At 44.5% G+C, this 22560-nt stretch overlaps 1 protein-coding gene across 1 annotated transcript in view; it reads right to left on the bottom strand.

Annotated features, from left to right (window-relative positions):
• Positions 1-1623: 1623 nt before the first annotated feature.
• The window catches only part of LOC116950645 (tropomyosin-like), a 33269-nt gene continuing 12332 nt past the window's right edge, over positions 1624-22560 (bottom strand). Inside the window, exons 4-8 of the mRNA XM_032968570.2 lie at positions 21338-21408; positions 19581-19656; positions 9634-9696; positions 6576-6645; positions 1624-4990 (exon numbers count right to left, since the gene is read on the bottom strand). Of these exons, the coding sequence (XP_032824461.1) occupies positions 4908-4990; positions 6576-6645; positions 9634-9696; positions 19581-19656; positions 21338-21408 (363 nt within the window). The 3' untranslated portion in view covers positions 1624-4907. The remainder of the gene's footprint in view (positions 4991-6575; positions 6646-9633; positions 9697-19580; positions 19657-21337; positions 21409-22560) is intronic.

Genomic DNA, 22560 nt, shown 5'->3' with positions numbered 1-22560 from the left:
TTTTAACGTCTACTGCAAAGCAAACGGTTCATGTTATGGTGAATACACAATTCAAACTTGTACCATCAGAAGAGGACACGGCGTGTGGCGAGGACACATGGGGTGGTGGGGAAATAAAAGTTTCCATGGTGGATAGAGAACAGTCGGCACCCAACCAAGTGCCGTGCAACCTAATCACCTGCAACTCCTTTATCCACAGCTGACCAACTAGTTATGCAACAAGCGTGGTTAAAAAGTGTCTGGCCTCACCTCTTGTGGCTAAATCCTCCTCCACTCACAACATGACAACATTCAGTTCACTAATATATAATGGGCAACATTTTGAGCATGGCCATTTATCGCACATCCATGCGCTCTTGCTTGAAATGTCACCTTTTATATTTTCCTCAAAGGTAGCGTTATCGACAAGCCTCACGTTTTATTATTTGTGCCCCACTGCCAACGCAGCAGCACCAAATGTTTAATCGTTCACAAAACGTGCAGTACCTGATGAAATGCGTCTGCTGTAAGACGTGCACGTATAAGCGGCCAGTTGTATGCAACCAAGGGCTAGGTATCCACCAGGTACGAAGGCGTAAATTGGCACATGCTAACTTGTAATGCGTTTAACACGACTTTTATATTTTTTATTTAGAATACGAAACATTACATATGGCACCCCCCCCAAACACGGGACACGATAAAAAGCCGAGCACAAGACAAGGGCCGATGGTCGCTGGCTTCAGGAGATGTCTCTGGATTCGTGAGTAATCAGGAGGTAGCGATCAATCCAGTTGCAAGCAATTAACGATGCAAGTATTCAGCTGCATGATCTACGTTCATCTCAAACGGTCGATCGTTCTCGAATCATTCCTGGCAATGTCACGTTTCAAGCAGCAATTTTACATTCAGGCGAGAACCTCATCCGAACGCGGATTTCGGACGCGCAACGTGTAAGCGCGTTCAGACAGGTCAGCTGGTGCGTCTGTGTTGTTACCATGAAACAAAATACACCCCGCAGAGATAAACACAACAAAATAATTCCCAACGCTCTGGGACGCCAAGCGCACTCAACTTTAAACTAAATGAAGTTGACGTTTTAAATGATTGTTTTGGCAGCACTGGGAATAACTTTTGCATTTATATGGCCTCGGTAACTCAAAGCACCTGACATTTAATCAAAAACATTTGATGGGCACCCCCAGCGACTGCTCTCCCTGTGCGGCAGGTGATTTGGCACCTGGCCTGCATGCATGTCTGTCAAATTGCTCAATTGTTATCCAACTTGAGCAATTTCAGTGGCAGTCATTGGTTGATTTGTGAAAACATTCAGCACTACCAGTGCAAGTGATTTAAAGTGCTTCGCTCGTTACTGGAGTGATGAAATCAGCTCGTGTGGAGGTGCTAGATGGATTGTTGCATCGCTGGATCGCGATAAGTGGCAGCGGCTAGCGGGGGCCTTCATCCAGCAGTTAAATGTTTATGGCTGATGATACTCATCGCTGCGTGTAATGATAGATCGCAAATTGCTCAAGAATGATTTGTGTTATTTTGCGTTGACTTGCATTCTCTTTGCTTACTTGCATTAAAGTGTAATTGTGATCGATTCCTACAGGCACGGTTCAATGAACGTTCACGAGTTGATTAAGAGACAAATCATTACATGCTTTATTTGTTGACGGTTATATTGACAATGGCAATTTTGTTTACTGTACTTCGAGCAACCGTACAAATTCAAAACAAAACATGTTTGGCCTTAACGGGCTTCATATGGCATCCGTTGTGTATATAGACCGTTACAGTACAACTGCTTAATATGAATGTTCATTACACATAGGGGATTGTGCCGCCGATATCCCTATGCTCCGAACCCAATGCTGCACTCAGAATGGTGGCGATTATTCGACGTGCAGAGTTATCTGGTGACATTGGGGTAATTGCGATTTAATTTTACCTGCAACTGGGAACGCTGGTGGAGCTCTATTTTGATTTGGGTGCCTAAAATGGCAGGCACTTGCATAGAAAGCCACAAATAACGCTGGCAGCTATTTAAATGTCGCCTCTCTGCTTTGTTCGCGTTATAAATAACACTTATTGCCGATGATGAACGAGGTGGCTCCGATGCGTGTCGGCTGTTGGCACATTCAACTGCAATACGTGTGCTTGGCCTTTCTCACGGGCTCGACAGACTTGGCTCAAGTGAGTCGTGGCTCGAAGCCGTGCTTAACGTGACCTGCCTATGTGCAAGGTCCCAGCCATGCCCAGCATTCCCATGAGCTGAGCCTGAGTCAGGCCACGGATGATCCACTCATGCCTGTTTGTAAGCAACAGAGGGGCTCGAGCCCAAGCCGTACCTGAGCGATGGCTGAGCCAGAGCCGTGTATAAGAATCCAGCCATTATGACCCATAGAGGCTTAAAAATGCACGCAACGCTCGCCGAGGCAACTCGGCCAGATCCCCACAAAGTACTAAAACTCAACAATGGCAGGGTGGCATCAAGTTCAAGAGAATGAACACTAACATTTTATAAAGAAAAGTGATGTAGACGAGTTTTTGATTCTTAAGACAAAGACAAATTTGAAAATAAACGCATAAGGCACTTAAATATAAATTGGTTCCTTTCCATTACCCGTTCCAATAAGCATCGTCTTTAGCAAAACCTCTGCTTGCAAACTTTAGGGATTTCATAAGTGTTCCATACACAGTTCCTTATATACAATTCAAACTTATTACAGGTTTTTGATGCGATGTCGAAATTTTACATCAGGCAGATCCGGTCTCAACATGGTAAAACTACAGTATATGGCATTTCAGAAACAAGCGAGGGTGTTTTTAAAGGTTATTGGCAGAATGTCAAGTTACCAGATTAAAATTCGCCACTTTCCAATTTGCACGTTGCAAGCGATCGCACGACAAAAAAAAACCCCTACAGCACAGAATTAAACAGAGACACCACAAGAACCAGAGCTGTGAATTTTTCAGCTTTTCTGTTGGGAAAGCATTTCTGCTAAAATCACCGCTGCCCGACTGAAGTTACCCACAGCAGCCGATGCGTCTCAGCGGGCGTGTACACTGCACGTTTAAGGCTACGCGATAACCACGCTGTTTTGGAAAGGTAATAAAAGTGAATCGCTCACAGGGGATGGATGTTGCAATAGCTGCTAAGGTCACGCATTTATTTTAGCACGCAACGCTGTGCATTTGGAAAGTATGTCATGAAATAATGGGCATAATTTCGGAGTTAAAAAAAGTATCTGGTAAAAACAGATCAAGTGATTCACTTTTATGGACCGTATAAACGCATTGCTGAGGTGTTGCTACCGTAGGTGATACCAATCTCTGCTCTGGCTCATAGACGATTAAATGTGCCGAACACTGAATCAAATGGAAATGCACAACTCAAGATCGATGCACCGAGACGCAGCACGTGTCGTGTTTGTGTAACGAGGTGCAGCGTCATGCAGACACCAAGTGCACCTTGCAGAGTCATTTACTTTGGTTGTTTTGCACTAAACTGCAGCCTTAACAAATGAAAACTGTCGAGAGTGAAACTGTGGAAATGTTGCACAATGCAGGGATTGAGCCTTGTTTGGGAAACGAAACTCTCGTTTCGCTGGCATTAAAAACATTATTTTGGCATACAAACTTTAATCAATATCAGATGGCAATTAAACACAGTACACAGCGGTTAGGGATGCAATGCACTACACACCTCTGCGCAAATATAGTATTGGGACATTTCTAGATGTCAAGGAATCTACGAGCCAACAAAACGTGACACTGTGCACACTATGAAAAAACACATAGCACGGCAGGGTGCTGTGGTTATTAAAACAAGGTCCAGGGAAAGTTTAAGAAATCCTACCAAGATCTCTTGTAATGGCACTATATTTCAGGCATGTACTTTTAAACGTAAACTCAAAAAAAATTACAAAAATCCGATGCATAGACGAAGGGAAATATGACTTTAGAGCATTGGTCCCTGCCATGTGACTGACGATGATTAACCCGATCACGAAACGATGAGAGGAGGCTTTGGAATTGTTTTTAAAAAACGACTGCATGAGACTTCAGGGGAGTGATCGAATCAAAATGATCGTACGTGACACCTAAATAACGCGTTCATTGATGTACAATCATGTTGCTTTACTGTAGGATGCAAGGTGATCGTGTCGAGCAACACGCACCGATGCCAGAGGGCATCATGGGTAATTTTCCACAATGCCATCAGGACGGGGCCTCAAGAAAACGCGCTGCAATTCTACACATCGCGCTTGGGAAAACTGACCAATTCAACCCTCATGCAGAGAGCTGTACAGCACAACCGCGAAAAAACCTACGTCATATTATGAGTTATTATGGCCATTGTTTATCCAGGAACGCTTCGCCGAGTCTCAGGGTCCTACCACGTTTTTAACAGCAGGGGTAATGTTGCTCTGTGTGCAATCCCAATCGAATTATTTGTAGATAATTTTTCAGCAATGGGCTGTTTGGCCAATGTCAGTTACATTGCGTGGTTATTTTAGCTATGGGTGGACACTGGAGAAGCTGGTAGAAACCCATATGCAGAACAGAGGGAGAAAATACAAACTCCACGCGCCCGAGTCGATAATCAACGTCAGGTCCTTCTTGCTGTTAGGCACGAGTGTTACCACTGCGCTGCCACCCTGCAGCATGTAGCAGCAGCACGTGGGTGCACACATTTATTTTTTCAAGCATATTTGACATTAACGCAATTAGAGCGTTTAAATTCCGAAGCCTCCTCTGGTCGCATGAAGAGGCGGCTGTGTTTGAAGTGCGTGCAGGGGCTCACGTAATGCAGCACACGCACGCAGCAAGCACGCAGCACGCACACAAATACGCAGCAAGCACGCAGCAAGCACGCAGCACGCACCAAGCACGCACCAAGCACACAGCACGCATGCAGCTCAGATGCTGTTGAGCTCGTTGAGTGTTTGATCGAGGACTCTGTTGATTTCCATGTTTTCCTCCTTGGCTTTGATCAGTTGCTCTGAAACAAAGAGTTGCAGGAGTGGGTGAGCACAACAACGCACTCAGAGCTTTGCATTTTAATTTACATCGGCTTGCAAGCTCTCACCTGGTGAAAACAAAACACAAGAAATTATGAAGTTTTTGTTTGGCCAATGAGTGATGATTACAGATTCAGTTCTTAGCGATTTAGCTAATCAATTGGCTTCGGCTGAGAGTTGGTGAACTGCTGTTGTAAGAGATACACTCAACAACAACCACCGTTCGTCACTAAGTGGCGGTGACAGTCACCACGGTGATTGTACCAGGCCATGAAATGTCGAAGGTTCGCTGGCTGGTCACGGGACAGACCCAGGTGCCATGGGTTAACTGACTGAGATGACTGGGAGATGCAACAACTGTGCTCCCCACTATGCCAACTCGCCCAGCCCTCCGTTCACTGTGAGCATCGCTCTTCCGTTCTCTGCTGTTGTAAGATGGTGACAGCCTTCAACTCACTCATACAGGACAAAGATCCTCCATATAGTCTGTAACACTGTTGAGGCAAGTGCTGTTAGCGAGCACATATGAAGGCCAGCATGGCACATAAGGGGGGGTGGGTGGCCAGCACCACACGCAGCCACCTTTGTCTCCCTAGTGGCGATGTTTACACACCGTACCAGGTAGTCATTTGAGGCCGAGTCAACCTAGGACAGGACCAGTTCAGATAATTGTCACTGCTGTTGACCATGAACGGGAATCGAACGCAGGGTGTCTGGTTTGTAGCGCAGCGTGCTAACTGCTACACTACCGCTCCTCACTCACATACTCATGTGGTTACTCACACACTCACCCACCCCTCCACCTTGAAATGTATATTTGGCACAGTGCGATGTTATAATGCCCATGGTTTGGTGTCCGTAGCTGCCGTCGCACACAGGATGGTAGTTGCTTTTTTGTAATATATTTTTTCCATCATTACACCTATGCCAATTGTGACCTGATGAAGGTAATGTGTGTACACAAATTCACACAGGTCTGATTCCTTACGATTTTTTTGTACAGTTTCTGAGCACAGGCCCAAAGGCCCAAAATGCCAAGTGGCCAGAAACAACCAGCACTATTAAAGTAGGTTATCGCAACCAATATGATTCATAATAGATTTTCTGGTGATGACGTGATCTGAACCAGGTTTATGTCTTAAGACCCCAATAAATATTGTTTCAGCTCACACACGGATGAGTTGAAAAACAATCCTCAAAAACTAGATCTTGCAATTAGAGGGTCTTATGACATAAATCTGACCAGATCATTAAGTGGCCTGACCCAAAAATATATTACGCATTAGCATAATATATTTGTTGGCTACGTACAGTGTGAAAGAACTTCAACATACATACATACAATAGGTAATTGTTCATACTTTTTGAAGTGAGTAAGCTTAATGTAAGAGCTTGGGCAATGAGGCAATGGGAGGGAATGATGCATGGGGCTGCAGACTGCACGACGGAGCAGTGGTGCCTGTACCAGAGATAGATCACCCTGCCCACCGAGCATCCCACCCCTACCCACCAACCTCTGCCTGTCACCCACTGACCCCCCCGCCACCCATCCAACCTCCAACCCACCTTCCATGTAGTCCACCTGCTGCTCCAGTTTGGTGACGTTCCTCTGCCCGACGTCAGCACGGTTTTCGTACTGCGGTCACGGGAGAGAGAACATGGAGAGGAAGAGACAGTGGAATGGAAGAAAGAAACGCAGGGTGGAACGGGAGAGAGAACAAACATGCTTTTATAATGTATGTATTGTCCTTGAAATTTAAACCGATTGGCTTACACCAGAGACAGCCTCCTCTTTATGGCCTGGTCTCAAAACTGTTCGACCAAAGAACACCAAAAGGTGAACAGCACAAAGACAATGCAAATATCAAAGGATTGTATTTGCTCTGTTCGCCTTTTGGCGTGTTTGTTGCATGTTTTGCCAGAAGCATGTGGTTAATGGTTACTCGATGTCTTGTGATAAGCGTCTATTTGTTGTTTGAGCATTTTAATACCTCCTGTATTCTTGCCGGAAAGGTTAACGCCTATTAATTGTTTCATCAATTGTCAGAACGTACTTTTTGCGCAAAATAAAGTTTTTCCGCGCCCATCGGACACGCGTCCACTAATGGAAAGCTCAGTGGAGATTTTAGAAAAATGTCGGTTAATTTACAAAGTGCAGGAGCCACTTGACAACCAACGTGCTCGTGGCAAAGCCAAAAGGACTCTAAGAAGGAATGCTCCTGTGTCAATGTTGACATCACCTATGATTGCAAAATGTACATCAAGTAATCAATAATTCTGCTACTTTACAGTACGGCGTCCCTCAGATAACGCGCAACACACGTTCCTGAAAAAATGGTGCACAAGTCGAATCGTACTATATTAAGCCTATTTTCCCATAGGCATACATGTTATAAGATTAAAAATAAAGGATAATTTTATTTCGTTATTTTAGCCCTAGATTGACAAAATACATGTAAATGTAATACTTAATCAAACAAATATTCTTAACATTACAAAATTACTTAAGGAGTTTAAAAAAACAAATAATAAAGATAAAAAAATTACTACTCACAAAGATTACTTAATAAGGAATAACTTCAGGGCTTCTTGAACGCTTCTGTGGGCTGCTTGCAGCACCGTGTGCGCAGTGCAAACCATGGCAGATCTACGATGGCTGCACCCAGCCTGTGACACTGGGCGCTGCCATGATTGCAAATTATTTCATTTAGAATAATTTTTATTTTACGATTTTAGTTTTTTCTTGAACGTGTAACTGTGGAATTAATAGTGTAAGCATCAAGTATGTCCCTAAAATATTAATCGCGTAACTGCAAATTCTCGCTATGGGGGGGGGGTGCGTTTCGTGAGGGGCGCCAGTATTTTGCAATTCTGGCAGGTGGCTCAACGGTACTGAACGTCTGTGAAAAAGAGCTTCATAGCTCATCGGATTCCTTGCAGATAAACTAAAGATTCTGATTCTGATAGAGGGAGCAGCTTGCAATCGGAAGGTTGTGAGTTCAAATCCCGGTTGGAGGGTTGACTCGGCCCATTATGTCTCCTCCCTCTGGGGTCAATAAGATTAGTAGCACTACGTGGGGAAGATGAAGTGGTTGTCCTGTGGAGACACTCGGCCCACCATAGGAACGTGGAATATCCAGCACTGGCTCTTGCAGGTCTGTAAATGGGAGATGGGCGCCAATACCTCAACGCTCGCGTTCAGGAAATTGATTTCATTTGGAGTAGCTCACAATCCACATCTCGTTCAAGGGTAAGACTGAGCAGTGTAAAGACTTCAGTCACAGAGGCCTGCGAATTAGGGATGACAAACCAATGTAGGCTACACTTATAAAACAAATATCTCCCATATAGCATTAACAGACTTTTGGGGCGAGTGCTGTTAGCGAGCACCTATAAAGGCCAGCATGGTACATTAAGGGGGTGGCTGGCCAGCACCACGCCTGACTGCCTTTGTCTCCCTAGTGGTGATGTTTACACACTGCATAAGGTACTCATTTGAGGCCGAGTCGACCTAGGAGAGGCCCAGGACCAGTTCAAGTAATTGTCACTGGTGTTGGTGGCCATGAGCGGGAATCGAACTTGGGTCATCAGTCTTAATTTGAAGCTTTCGTGACTGCAGTGGCTATGTTTTCTACAGTTACATGCTAATTTCTCACATTAACATCATGCTAATCTCTCACATTAACATAGCCACTTCCGTGCCCTCGTGGAGGAGGCCGCTTTCCTATCTTACAGTTACATGCTAATTTCTCACGTTAACATCACTAGCCCCGACCACTTCTTTATGACCCTTGGGCTACACCCATTTTAAACCTTTTAAAACAGTCTGCCTCAGCAGCAGTCCATGTTTTCCCACCTGATGACGGACGCTTGTGTTGCGCCCGAAGCGTCGTGTTTATTTTATTTTATACCTACGTGACTTTACCAAAAGAACCAAAGAGTTTGGGTCATCAGGTTCGTAGCGTAGCGCATAGCGCTAACCGCTACACCACCCCGCCCCACCCTTGCAAGAGTCACGCGGTCCACAGGCAGCAGCTTTCACAACGGCGACTACTTTACAATAAACGGTCATTTATCCTGAGCCTCACCACACAAAAGAGTGCCCCACAATGGCCCTGTGGATGGTAGAATTAGGGGGGGCCAACGTGGCATTCTGCTCGGAGAACGAGCAGCTACAGCGGGCACTCTTAAATGTTAAAGAGTGACACTAAGACGAGTCACGCATGCCGCACGAGCGTTTGTGTAATCACGGGTTTCGGATTCCCTTGCCAGGCTCCAAACCAGCTGTCTTGCCAGTCTGCCCTCCCACTCAACAACCGCCTACAGTGCCAGAGTATTCATTATTCGTATTACTTTTCACTTGCGGACGACGTCACGGGATCTTTAACATCCACCATGAAGCGGACGTGTAGTATTTTAATTGTTAATACACTGGTGGTAATAACCAGGGTGGCCGTGAGATTTGAACCTCTGCGGCAAGCGCCCGACAGCCTGGCCACGTCACCTTCCCCTGTGTGGTGATAGTATCGGGGAGTTGCTGGCAGTGCAGTTTCCCCCCCCCCCCACCGACAGTGAATTTTATTGGTCCAGAGGAGCCCTGGCAGCCACGCGACGTCAGACCCACCTCTCGCAGCTTTGAGCGCAGCATCTTCAGCTCATCCTCGCACTTGTTCTCTTTCAGCACGTACTGCCAACGGGAGACAAGCAAATGCCAAATGCACTGAAAACGGCGAACGAGAACCTCATGGCACAACACTGACTGGCAAGCATTTACAGTAGCAACCCGATTTACGCCCTCTCGCTTTACGTACTTTCGCTATAACCGCCTCAGCTTGTTTATATCCAATCCCGTTTTACGTACCGTGTACCGCGCCATAACGTACTCGAGATTTACGAACGTTACCATTCAGCCTCTAATCTTTAATGTTCCACGGCAAACATGTAGGCACCAGATGGCACCCAAGGACCTCCAATTAGCACAGTTGGCTACGTACGGTGTGAGAAAAGTTCAACATACAAGTACATGCGTTAGCGTCCCTGACTGGCTACAGTATCCTATTAACATTTTTTCCCCCACATACTGTATTTATGGTAACTATTTTTATACAGGTGTAAACTATTTGGATGTGATAAAGAACAAATACATAGTATAATAGATAAGGTAATATAATAGCCAAACTAGATTTCTTGCCCGTCCAAGGACGGGTGTATATTGCAGTAAATCTGAAACTTGCAAGCGAAAATCAGACCGCGACGTGATATTAATTGCATCAATTCGTGTGCAATTTGTAAGGCCGCGGTGACACAGACTTATTTCATTTAAAGGTTATAATCCCTTGTTCATCAAGACGTCGTTTTTACTTCTATGTCTCAACAGCGTTACGGAGATCACGTGACGTGAGGGTTCTGCCTCTGTAGTGAGGGTTGTAAGTTGACGCCGAGGAGGGAGGAGGCGCCTCGCCCCCCCCCCTATGTGGAGTGACGTCACCCGCTAATAATTATTAATGGAGGGGGGAGATCCATGTGGAGTGACGTCACACGCTCATGATTATTAATGAGGGGGGTTGCCCCATGTGGAGTGACATCACCCGCTAATGGTTATTGGGGAGGGGTGTGGCATGTGGAGTGACGTCACCTGCTCATGATTATTAATGAGGGGAGGCGTGCGGCATGTGGAGTGCGCGACCTTCTTGTGCGTTAGTGTAAATTTCCACAAGGCATGAATATTAATGAAGGGGGGGGGCCTCTTTTGCAGTGACGTCACGCACGGATGTCGCACTGTGCTGCGTAGCTTAATTTTTGACCGTCACTTTTTGTAAAGAAACGTCATATTTGAAGCAACTTTGCAAAAAAAAATATCTTTCTCCGCTCAACCTTCTTCCGCGTGAGTGTAAAAATCCACCCGCGCATGGTTATTTAATAATTAATTTTGGGGGGGGGGGCGGGTGCGGCATGTGAAGTGGCGTCACGTGCGGGACATTTCTGGGCTATTATAGTAGTAATATTAATATATACTGTACTTACTTTTCACACCGATGGTTGCCCAGTATAGATGCGCAATGGGTTACTCAGAATCCTCTGTTTAGGTACTCTACCACGTTACAATCCACCTAAAATGCTTTCAATTTACCTTCTGGTTTTCATGAACGCATCATAGGCGTAAACCGGGGTATGCCTGTACAAACTATATTTATAGTCTTCTCCGCAAAGACAGTTACGGTTATTGTGTTGAGTGTGTGGTCTTGTGTCGAGCTGGGATGCATGTCTAACGTTGAGAATCCTTTGGGAGTGGTGGTGCAGTAATTACGCGCTGCGCCATGAACCCGGTGATCCGAGTAGAATTCCCGCTCACGGCCAATACCAGTGATAATTATCTAAACCGGTCCCGGGCCTTCCTAGGTCACTCAGCCTTAAAAATGAGTACATGTGCAGTGTGTAAAGATCTTTATTAGGGAGACCAAGGCGGCCAGGCATGGTTCTGGACACCCCCTCGTGCGGTGTGCTGGCCTTCATAGGTACTCGCAAACAGCACTTGCCCCAACAGCATGTCAAGGCTATAGGAGGGATCTTTGTCATCTTTGCCTATCAATGTGGCAATTCACCAGCATCTGTTCCAAGCGATCCTGAGAACTCCTGAGACACTGAATGTCAAAAGCGGTCAAGAGCTTTGTTTGTTTTGAACCATCGCTGCCAAGATTGTGTGCTCCCAGAAGACCGTGTGGCTGATGGGATGTGTATAAACTTGTATTTTTCATGTCGAGGGACAGATATGAGTCACGTGTTTTCTGCTTATTTACTTTGTTAACAATATAGAGAAATTTGCACCAGTCAAACAAAAGCACTCAAATGTAAACCTGAAACGCTAATTTTCACGGACCAAACATAAAATTACATTTTCTACTGTACTATGAAACTCAAAAAGAGATTCAGTTCGTGGATTTAAGTGGTTAATTTTTTTTCCTCTAAATTAGCACTTACAGCTGTGGTGTTAAAAAAAGGGTGACATTGGTCAACCCCTCAGCCAATGCCACTGAAACAACGCTGGAGGCGTACGTTTGCCGTGATCCCTTGGGTGGCTCAGTGCTAGAGCGAGCCACTCACAATCGGACGCTTGCGAGTTCTTATCCTGGTTGGGGGGGGGGAGTTGACTCAGCCCATCATTCCTCCCTCCAGAGTCAATTAAATGGGTACCACTAAGTGGAAGTCAACAGTGGTAGTTCGATGGACACTCGCCCCCACCATGGGAATGTGGAATTTTCACCACTGATTCTGCAGGACTGTAAACTGGAGATGAGCACCAATGCTTCGAGGCTCATTTAAGCAAGAAATTACTTTGACTTTATAATTGATACTACACAGCAGAAAATCAAGAACTTATCAAAACACACAAAAATAACTGACGTAGGTCCGCACACAGCAAGGCACACATGGTAACGATTATAAAATCCCGTAATCAGACGTCCCTCGCAAGTTTAGAATTTTGTACGTGATGTCACCAAAACTGAGACCTTTGCTAAGAACACGAACGTGGTTACACGTTTAAATGTCCACGGACAATCGGAGAATTCTTTCCCTTTTCAATGCCGAGTCTCATAAGCACAACACAGGCGGCACCACAGCCACACAGGGTGCTCATTGAGTCGCCATCATGCGATCCGGCCGGGCTGGACCGCGCTTCACTCCGTGAAGTTCTCAACTGGTTTTGCATTAATGGTTTGGATGCTCTAACCGGACACACTTTACTAACAAACAGGCTCAACAGAGCTTTTCAAAGCGCATTTTTATATTCTATTTGGTCAATTCGGCCAGAGTTTATGTAATAATATTGTTGGCGATTCCGTGTTAGTAGTGGCGCATAAACCCAAGTGAGAAAAAAACTACAACATACGGTATTTGTCACATGCTATAAAAACAAAAAAACTATATTTTATTTTACCAAGTAAAGCCCATTGAGCTAAATAGCTCTTTTTCAGAAGCGACCTGGTCACAAACGATTGCTCAACGAAGTTTCTTACGTGGAAATTAATAGCAGCCAAATACTCTAAATGCATTTCTAAATGTGGAGAGAACCGGAGTGTCACCACCTGGAGAAAAATCCACTCGACCACAGGGAGAACATGCAAACTCCAAACATAACAGGCATCAGGGTCAGGTTCGAAGCCACGACTTCCTGCATACCAGGGGAGGAAGTTAACATCTATATCATTTGATTTGCTTTTATAGCCACGGTGTTGTTGACAAATGCATCAAGTCGGAGCTCGCTTAGACCATGGCACTTGACCGGATCCGCATGAACCACAGGTGTAGAGACACCCAATGCACAAGTGGGGGAAAAAAAATGTTACTCTCTTCCTGCGTGCGACGGCAGCCACCAACACCAAACCATGGACTATGTAACATCGCATTACGCCAAATTTAAATCTGAAGATAGTGGGTTGTTGAGAGACTTAGTGAGGGACTGAGTGGGTGAGTGTCTGCATTTCACCAACTTTCAGCCAGAGCAATTGAATGGCCAAATTACTCACAAACAGAACCTCTTTTGGTTGCCATCCAATGGACATCCAGAATTGAGGTGATCCATTTATTGACACCCCACTTATTGCTAACGACCCTCTTTCTTCTCAACATGAGATTGAATAATAGGTTTTTCCCCTTTTTTCTGGCAACAAAACAGGTGTTAAGATGTTAAAACACCAAATTGAATTTTTTTTACAAGGAATCATGTCTGCATTAACCACAATGCTTGTGTTCAGAATGCAAACAAAAAACACTCTCATAATATATGCATTGTCTTTGAAACTGATTGGTCCACACCAGAGACAGCTTTACAATCAGTTTCAAGGACAATGCATATATTATCAGAGGAAAAAAGCAGAAAAACCTAATATCATATTTTGGTACTGGCAAAGGAGGTCCCATGATGAGATTGAATATCGTACAAGCGATGGCTCCGTATCTTTCAGATTAGATATTTAACACATTTAATGTGAGATTGGTGGGAGACGTGTTCATGCTTTGAAATACAAACTTTTTTCTCTGGAATTAAATCCTATTATATATTAATGGGTGGGCTATCTATAAATGGATCATTTTGTGAGTTAAAACGACAGATAGGTGCCCATGTCATGGTTAACAAAACAGATAAGCAGACAATTCGCCTCCCCCTCATAGATTGAAAAAATATTGTACACATTCCATCAGCCACACGGCCTTCTGGGAGTGCACCTAAGCAGCAACGCTGGTTCAAAAATAAACAAAACTCTGGACCGGTTTCGACATTCAGTGTCTCCTCTGCAGTTAGGTTAGCTGGTCAGTTGGTACATGCGTGTGGCATTACAGTTGGCGGTGCGAGTGGCAATACAACCGCCATTGTGTGCGGTGACTTTGGAAAATATTACAGAGGAAAAAATAACTACGCTGCTATTGTTGAGTATTATGGCAATGGTGCCAGCGTTCGTGTGTCCTGCTTTGGCACTGCGACATCTCAAGCACGTCCATAAGCACGTAGGAAACAATTTCTCATGTGTTTAAGGTCATTTGAATGCCAGGACACAATGTCCTCCTTGTCACCAAGGACGAAGTTCTCATGATTTCATGACGATAATGCTCCCACCAACACCTTGCATACAACCAAGTACAGGCATACCCCGGTTTATGCACAGGAAACGTTCCTGAAAACCAGAACGTAAATCGAGATGGGATGGTGGATCGTAATGTGGTACAGTACCTACACAGAGGATACTAAGTAATCCATTGCGCATCTATACTGTACAACCATCAGTGTGAAGAGTGAATATTATTGACATATTAAGATACATTACATTGTCTATTGTACGATATGTATTATTGTTTATCATATAAAAAAATAGTTTACAGTTGTATCAAAAATAGTTGCCATAAATACGATATGTGGGGGAAAAATAGGAATAGAATACACATGAAAGGGCGATAGCAAGTCAGGGACGCTAACGCTCGGATGCTTCATGATATCTGGCGCCTGATTATTCGCCATCGACCGTAAAAAAAATTTGGACTGAATGCTTAAGTTAATAAATCTCGAGTACGTCATGGCAAGGAACACAGTACGTAAAACGGGATTGGGTATGAATAAGTTCAGTACGTTATAGACAAAGTACGTAAAGCAGGAGGGTGTAAAGCGGGGTGTTACTGTACTGTAATAACAATCACAAAAATTACAAATTTACTCAGGAAAGCCACACCAAGTTCGATTATGCTTTTTCACGAGGGTCTTACTGCAATGAAATTTTAGCCAATGAAATTAAATGTGTTTTTAGCTATGGGAAGCAACCAGAGAACCCAGAGGAAATCCATGCAGAACAGGGGGGGATCATACAAACTCCACACAGAAAGGCACCCGAGTCGGGAATCGAATCCAGGTCCTTGCTGGGAGGCCTGAGTGTTACCACTGCACTGCTGCCCTGGCTACGTAAGCACAAAAGCCAACCGACTTCACAATAATACCGATGATGCTTCTACTAAAAATGATCTGTTTATTCAACAGCAGTTTGCAAAACATGCCGACATTTACCACAAACCATCACTCGCACACTCAAGGTGCGGAGAAAACGCAACATTGCAAAAATAAGCAGTTACATTTCTTGAATTTATGGCAAAACATTGTATTTTCCATGTATTCTGTGCAACACGTTAGGGGCGTGCATGCGTATGTTTTCAAAGACAAAGGACCCCCATATAGCCTTAACGGGCTGTTGGGGCAAGTGATGTTAGCGAGTACCTATGAAGGCCGTAACAGCACACGAGGTGGTGGGTGGCCAGCACCATGCCGGCCGCCTTTGTCTCCACAGTGGCAATGTTTACACACCGCACGAGGTACTCATTTGAGACTGAGTCGACCCGTACGTGTGTATACACACAGGCAATATGTTGTTTGTATATGGGAACACTGACAGCCCAACGAGTTTAAACTGAGTTGAAATGAATCCCTTCCCATTGTTTCCTACCCCAAGCTCTTATTATATAACCTTGCATAATTGAACACTGATAGTGCTGTTTGTTGCTGAATGCTTGAGGTTTTGGGCCTGTCATTTAATTTCTTAATCACTCAGCACTTAGTAATCTAAATAATAACTCGGGGGCCTGTGTCAATCCACTGCTGGGTAAAGTCCTCTCCACGGGGGGGGGGGGATCGTTTGACCATACTTCACCATACAATTCAGTACAGGTTAGTAAAGGCCACCCTCCCCAACAGGACTTGTCACTGATGTTAACCTTGCCCGGGAAACGAACATGTGCTGCCCCACCACTGCTGCAAACTGCATTCATTATGTTAACATTTCATTTGGAAACATTTCTGAATTAAATATTTAAATGTGAGTGTGTACGAGTCATTCCATAGTTGCTGTGTACAAATCTCCGTGCAAATGAGATTATCCATCCCGTTTCCCAGGGTCGATGTAGAGGGATTTTTCCAGGTGAAATATTTTTATAGCGCTTTGCTTTTTGGCAAATTTGCGCTAAACTTCGCTAATTCATCAAGCCCATTGTAAACCCCAATAAACATAAGACGTCAATCTAATTGCTTTTTAACTATTCCGAGAACAAGAATTGGAATAAGTAACAAAGCCTTTGTCGTTGCAGCACCAACGTTTTGGAACAACCTTGTTTTCTCCCTTAACATCGTAAATATTCCTTCAAAAATATCTTGCAGCAGATTAGTGCTGGATACAACCATATTTGCCAATTTTATTGAGGGACTGTGTTGTTGTGGTGTGGTCTGGGACTGTTTGTGTTGTTTTACTGCCTTGTTTATTTCTTTTATTTCTTTAAAGTTACTTGAATACCTTTTCTCTACTTTGCACTCCTATAGTGTTTTTGTATTGTTTGTTGTAAATTGTCGACCCGCTTCTACCTGCCATCTGAGAAAAAGAGCTTTATCGCTCATCCACCAGGATTCCTCTAGGATAAAGATTCTGATTGGAAACTTAACAGGAAGGGGGGGGGGGGTGACCAATCCCACAATTACACTTCTCTATCAGGCCACATGAAACTCTTGTCCAAGCGAGCTTCGTATTGTTGTCGTTTTATTGTGTGCTCAGTGCTGGAATCATATCAGATCAGGATCAGAGGCTTTATTCATCCTGGAAAAAATCCGTTGAGAAATTCGATATACTTTGAGTACCATTTTGATTTTGCATGGCAATGCCGTGGATTTTTTTTTTCACCATCGATAAAACATTTTATGGGCTGATGACCGTTTTTATTTTAATACACAGGGTGATCTATTTACAGATACGTAACAAATAATTTGAAATTAGTTAATAGTGTGATATACATTTTATTTCAAAGCCTCTATGAGCCCACCCCCCCCCCCCCAAGAATGATAAAAAAAATACAATACTGATGTTATATAGTGCTCATGAGTCATCAGCATGTCCAGAGACAAAATTTCATTTATACTTTCAGCATAGCGGACCTCCTCATGACAGCTGTTCCTGGGTGGCTGAAGGTAAATCAGCACCTGACCGGCAAGCGGGCATTAGTCTGGAAGCAGGGGTGATAATTGCTGCGCTATGTGCAACCCCAATTGAGCTCAACAGACTAATGAAATCTCGTAACACTTCTCTCTGAAAGCACTCTCTTCAACATGACCCATTTGATCTGCTCACATTTATGAACAAGAGAGTCGTTATAAATCAGTGGGGCATCTATAACTGCGCCATCCTGTATTTATTTCCATTTTAATTATATTTCAAACAGTTACAAACTCACACAATGTATCTTCCAATGGACTCAAATTACGATGACTCTGAGAATGCACATCTACACAGGGCCACCCAGAGGTCCAGGGTTGGGGGCCCAGGACTGAATGTCTCCATGGGCTCTCATTCTTTGCAACAAAATACAGGCCTTTTCTGGGGGCCCTTTTGTGTGCGGCTAGGAACAAATTTCCCCTTTTGTACCCCCTCCTCACACACCTTTGGGTGGCCTTACATCTACCAGGCAAACACCGAAGGCACTTTGAACACACACACACACCCCCACCTTTAGACACTGTTGCAACGGACGCAAGCGGAAAAAAAGGCAGAACAGTCACCACCGATACCCAGAAGTGGCATAAAAAACAGCGCTCACAGTTCCCTGTTTTGTGCAAGGGCAAAGGTTTATCTCAAGCGGGCTGGCTAGGACAGGGTAATTTGTATGATTAGACAAAGGCATTTCCGAATGAGCTACTTCTTGTCACAATAAGCAGTTTTAGAGAAGATCTGGGTCAAAGTTTAATTTAAAAAATCAGCCAGGTCATTTGTGGCCTAACCCAAAAATCAACTATTTAAATGTAACTATTTTTATTGGCAGGTAGCTCAGCGGTAAAGCGAACGGCTCGCTATCAGAAGGTCACAAATTAATATGCTGGTTGCGGTGGGGGTCAACTCGGCCAATCGTCTCTCCCCCACCGGGGTCAGTAAAATGAGTCCAACTATCCGGGGAATATCAACAGTGGTTGAACTATTGAGAGACTCGCCCCCACCATAGGAGCGAGGAACTTCTACCAATGGCTCTGGATATCACTGGCTTTGTTTTCACGCAAGGCCAAGCAGATGGACCACTTTCCTATTTCGCTACGATCTTCACGGATGTGGAAGCACTCCGGTATGAACCCTGAAAGCTAGACACGTTTTTGGCAGCATAAGCGATAGCACCAGGCACGAAGGGGCTGCAAGGTTTACTTGTCCGCCTGAGCGTCACGACGCAGTGTGATGACGTGCCGGGTGTGTGTGCGTGCATGGGTACGTGGGTGCGTGCGTGGGTGCATGTGTAGAAGCAGTGAAGGGAAGAGGAGGCAGAGGAGGGTGAAGAGAAGCACCAAGTAGAGCAGGGGGCCAGAGCAGGTCAAGGGCAGTCACGAAGAGCAGGAGACACCAGGGGAAGAGGCCAAAGAGACAAATCACACAACATAGAATTGGTAGCTCACGCAAACACAATTCAACATTTACAACTTCTGCATTTAACCCTGATATTCCGAATGTGCTATCGATATCATGGAACTGAAATTTACATTCGGAACTACAATGGTAAGCAGTGCACCACGACAAAACATTTACAAACTAAGCGATTCATCATGAACGTGCTATTGGCCAAATTTCCGCAACTAAATGAATGGCTGATGCCTTTGGATTGGGCCCTTTAGATACCATAATCACTTATGAGTGAATGTGAGACTCCAAGACAGACTGACTTTAATGACAGCTTATACCCCTTTTCCATTGGCACATCAGAGCCGAGCCAGCGCAAGGTCCTTATGATCACGAATGTTTTTTCCACCGACTGATTGCAGTGCTGATCCGAAACAGAAACAAGATCCTCGCGAGAACTCTCGATCTAGGTCGGGGGCCAAGCAGCACCAGACGGGAACAATGGTGCATTCGTTGTTTGCAACATCGGTATGCTCGTGGCTCTGGCTGGTTCGGCGCAACCCTGGCACAGCTTGGTTGTGCAGTGCAAAATAGGAATTACATACCCATTAGCCCCAAAGGAGCCCGTGGTTTAAGCAATTTGCAGAGGTGCAAACTGCTACTCCGAGGCCAATCTCACCTTCTTTTCGCCCGCCTTCAGTGACTGTAGCTGTGCAGACTTTAATCTGAGCTCCTCCTCCAGCTGCTTGGCACGGCTGAGAAGAAACGAGCGGTGCGTTAGCTACACAGCACTAGTTCAGGGGTGTTTGTGTGTGTGTTTTTTTTGTTAAACCAGGTGAGGACTCAAAAGACAAGGATGAGTCATTTGCAAAAGTGACTGACTTGGGTCACCAAAGTGACAAAATCAAAAACATAAAAAGGACAATACAGCAAATAGAAATGACAGCAAAAATCAACAACTAATAATAATCAGCCAAAAGCAACAATGATAACCACGGTTGTCACAGCACCCTGGCAAACTCTGCTAAGTGCCCACTAACCAAACCAGTGAGATCCCAAACTTTCTGGATCGGCAGGCCATGATCAGCCTTCAACATATTTTCGCAGACGACCCCTGCGCCACTCACATATTTTTCAAAATTAAAACTACATTCAAAATCTCTGTCCAATGTCTATTAAAAAGCCATGCAAACTCTTCAAAAGTGTTTAATTGACTTGTTTTAATTGGTTATCTGATGCTGCTCGTTGTGTGACGAGCACAATAAGATAGAATTGGCATTATTTTTTTTTTAAACATAAAAGCATCTGCAATAGCTCCGCATACCACTTTACCACGGCCTTGCGGACAGCCGGTGGGGGACCCCTGATCTCGACTGAGGGTTCACGGTGAGCGCAGACAATGCCTTCTCGGCAAGGCATACATCACGAGCGCCGTGAATGCCAAAAGTGAAATTCCATTCCTGAGTTGCCACTATTTTTATGTGACCACTGTCCCATCCATCCCTTATAGCAACGTATCCCTGTCCAAGCCTGCTTACGTTTCTTAACCAGTCGACCAGATCCTAACACTAGCTCGACACAATAAACCAACCGTACAACCATAACCTAACACCAGACTCTACCACCCAAGCACCATCCCTTATTTCTCACCATAACCAGAACCCTAGCACTCAACCCCATCTCCCAAATCACTCTGTTAACGCTTGGAATCTGCAACACTCACCCCATTGCCATGCCCGGTTCTAACCAGAACACACTTTGCAACTTGGCACCAACATGCGATAATCGGCAGGCAATCGCAAGTTCCCAGCACTAACACAGGCTGCAGTGTGTCGCGTACACACACGTGTTTTGTATACATCGCTATATATGTACAGTATACTGACAAGCCTCTGACCAAATTACACAGAATTTTAAAAAATCAAAGCAGTGGCAGCCATGTAGACATGACTTATAATGACACGTAGGTTTTTCCAGCTAATGTTATGAATTACAATTAACTTTTGGGTTAGGCCATGTAATGATCTGACCAAGGAGGCACTACATTTTGATTTAAAGCTTTCGTGACTGCAGTAATTCATATTCTTAGCTCTTTCGGTAAAGTCACGTTGAAGGGAAACAATAAAATAATAAAGTATATATATAAAACAATAAAAATGCTCACGACGTTTCGACCATAACACAAACGATCGTCATCACCGATGACGACCGTTATGGTGTGTGTTATGGTCGAAACGTCGTAAGAATTTTTTTTATTTTTTATATATATTTTAATATTTTATTGTTTCCCTTCAACGTGACTTTACCGAAAGAGCTAAGAATAATAACAAGGAGGCACTGTTAAGATCCCTCCGCCACCTGAAACTGCTCCAAACAGCTTCAGAACAAGATCAGAGAAGTCAGAATAAAATCCAGTGAGGATGAATTGTAACTTACAATTCTGAATGCTTGGCATGATCGTCCAACTTATCCATTTCACTCTCCAGGTGGACAAACTTGTTAGTTGCCTGTGTGGATCACACACACACACAACGGTAAACACAAAGACTTCCCCCCTATAACTCGAACATACTGATGGCAAAGGGCTTGCCGTCAGGTGGTGCTGCTGCGGCTGGCGGAACGCCCGACCGCCTGTCTCCCACGGAAACCCAGATAGGGGGGGGGAGATAAAATGTCCAATTGAATCAGATCCTTTGTCTCCTCCACACCACAGAGTTTAAGCTGGAGCCTCGAGTTGTCTCACATGACCAACGACAGAGGACCAAAAGGGCATGGAGCTTGAGAGACAGAAATAGTGTGGTGGAGCATGGCCACATAATTACTGCTGACAGAGACACCCCATCAACATTGACACAGATTGTGTCTGTTGTCTGAAGGTGAAACGCACAAATGCTCACACAACGGCGACTCTCATCATCCGTCACACGACACGAGTGGTGCTTCCCCACCAGCCTTTGGCAGAGACGCGGTCTTATCTCCTGACATGCGGCTTGTGAAAATAAAAACACCTCGCACGTCCATGTTTTCAAAAGCTACGGCACGCTAACCTGCAGTGAACTGTCAGCCCAGATCTTCACGTGCCAAACAGCAATATCAATTTCATAAATACATTTGATTCAACTCCCCTTCTTAAAGGTGTGTCCGGCAAACCCTGAAGAACGGGAGTTGAGTAAAATCGTTCCCCAAAACTGATAAATGAATATCTCAGCTGGCGCTTCACTGCAGTTAGCTAGTGCCCTGTAGAATTAAAAGAAAATATTTTTTTGCCACGTCTAAGCCTGTTTCATTAGTGCATGTCCAGTACAATGTATCCGCTACGTTGCAGTGGATCGTTATAATTAACCTTTTTAGGGAACGCAACAGAAGATCCGCATGTTGGAATAACTGTTAAAGGTGATGTGGAGACGTTACTGTTGTACTGTAAGAATACCGTGACACTGTTGCGGATGGATGATGCAGCATCTCGAGTGGCTCTTGTTTGATCCCACGGCGTGTGCCATGTGAAATTTAATCAATGTGGAAATTAGATTTCATTAATGGAAAAGTGTCTGTAATTGTGCAAATCTTTAACATAAAATTTCGTAAACCGAACGTTCGTAAATCGAAGGATACCTGTATTGGAATGTTTAGCCAACACCAGAGGCTTCGTATCACACATT

The sequence above is a fragment of the Petromyzon marinus genome, chromosome 40 (genome assembly GCF_048934315.1).
Source record: "Petromyzon marinus isolate PM22_M1 ecotype Great Lakes invasive population chromosome 40, UKy_Petmar_22M1.pri1.0, whole genome shotgun sequence".
NCBI classification, from domain to species: domain Eukaryota; kingdom Metazoa; phylum Chordata; class Hyperoartia; order Petromyzontiformes; family Petromyzontidae; genus Petromyzon; species Petromyzon marinus.
Note: the sequence above shows the minus strand (reverse complement) of the source record. Positions and strands in the feature narration are given on the sequence as shown.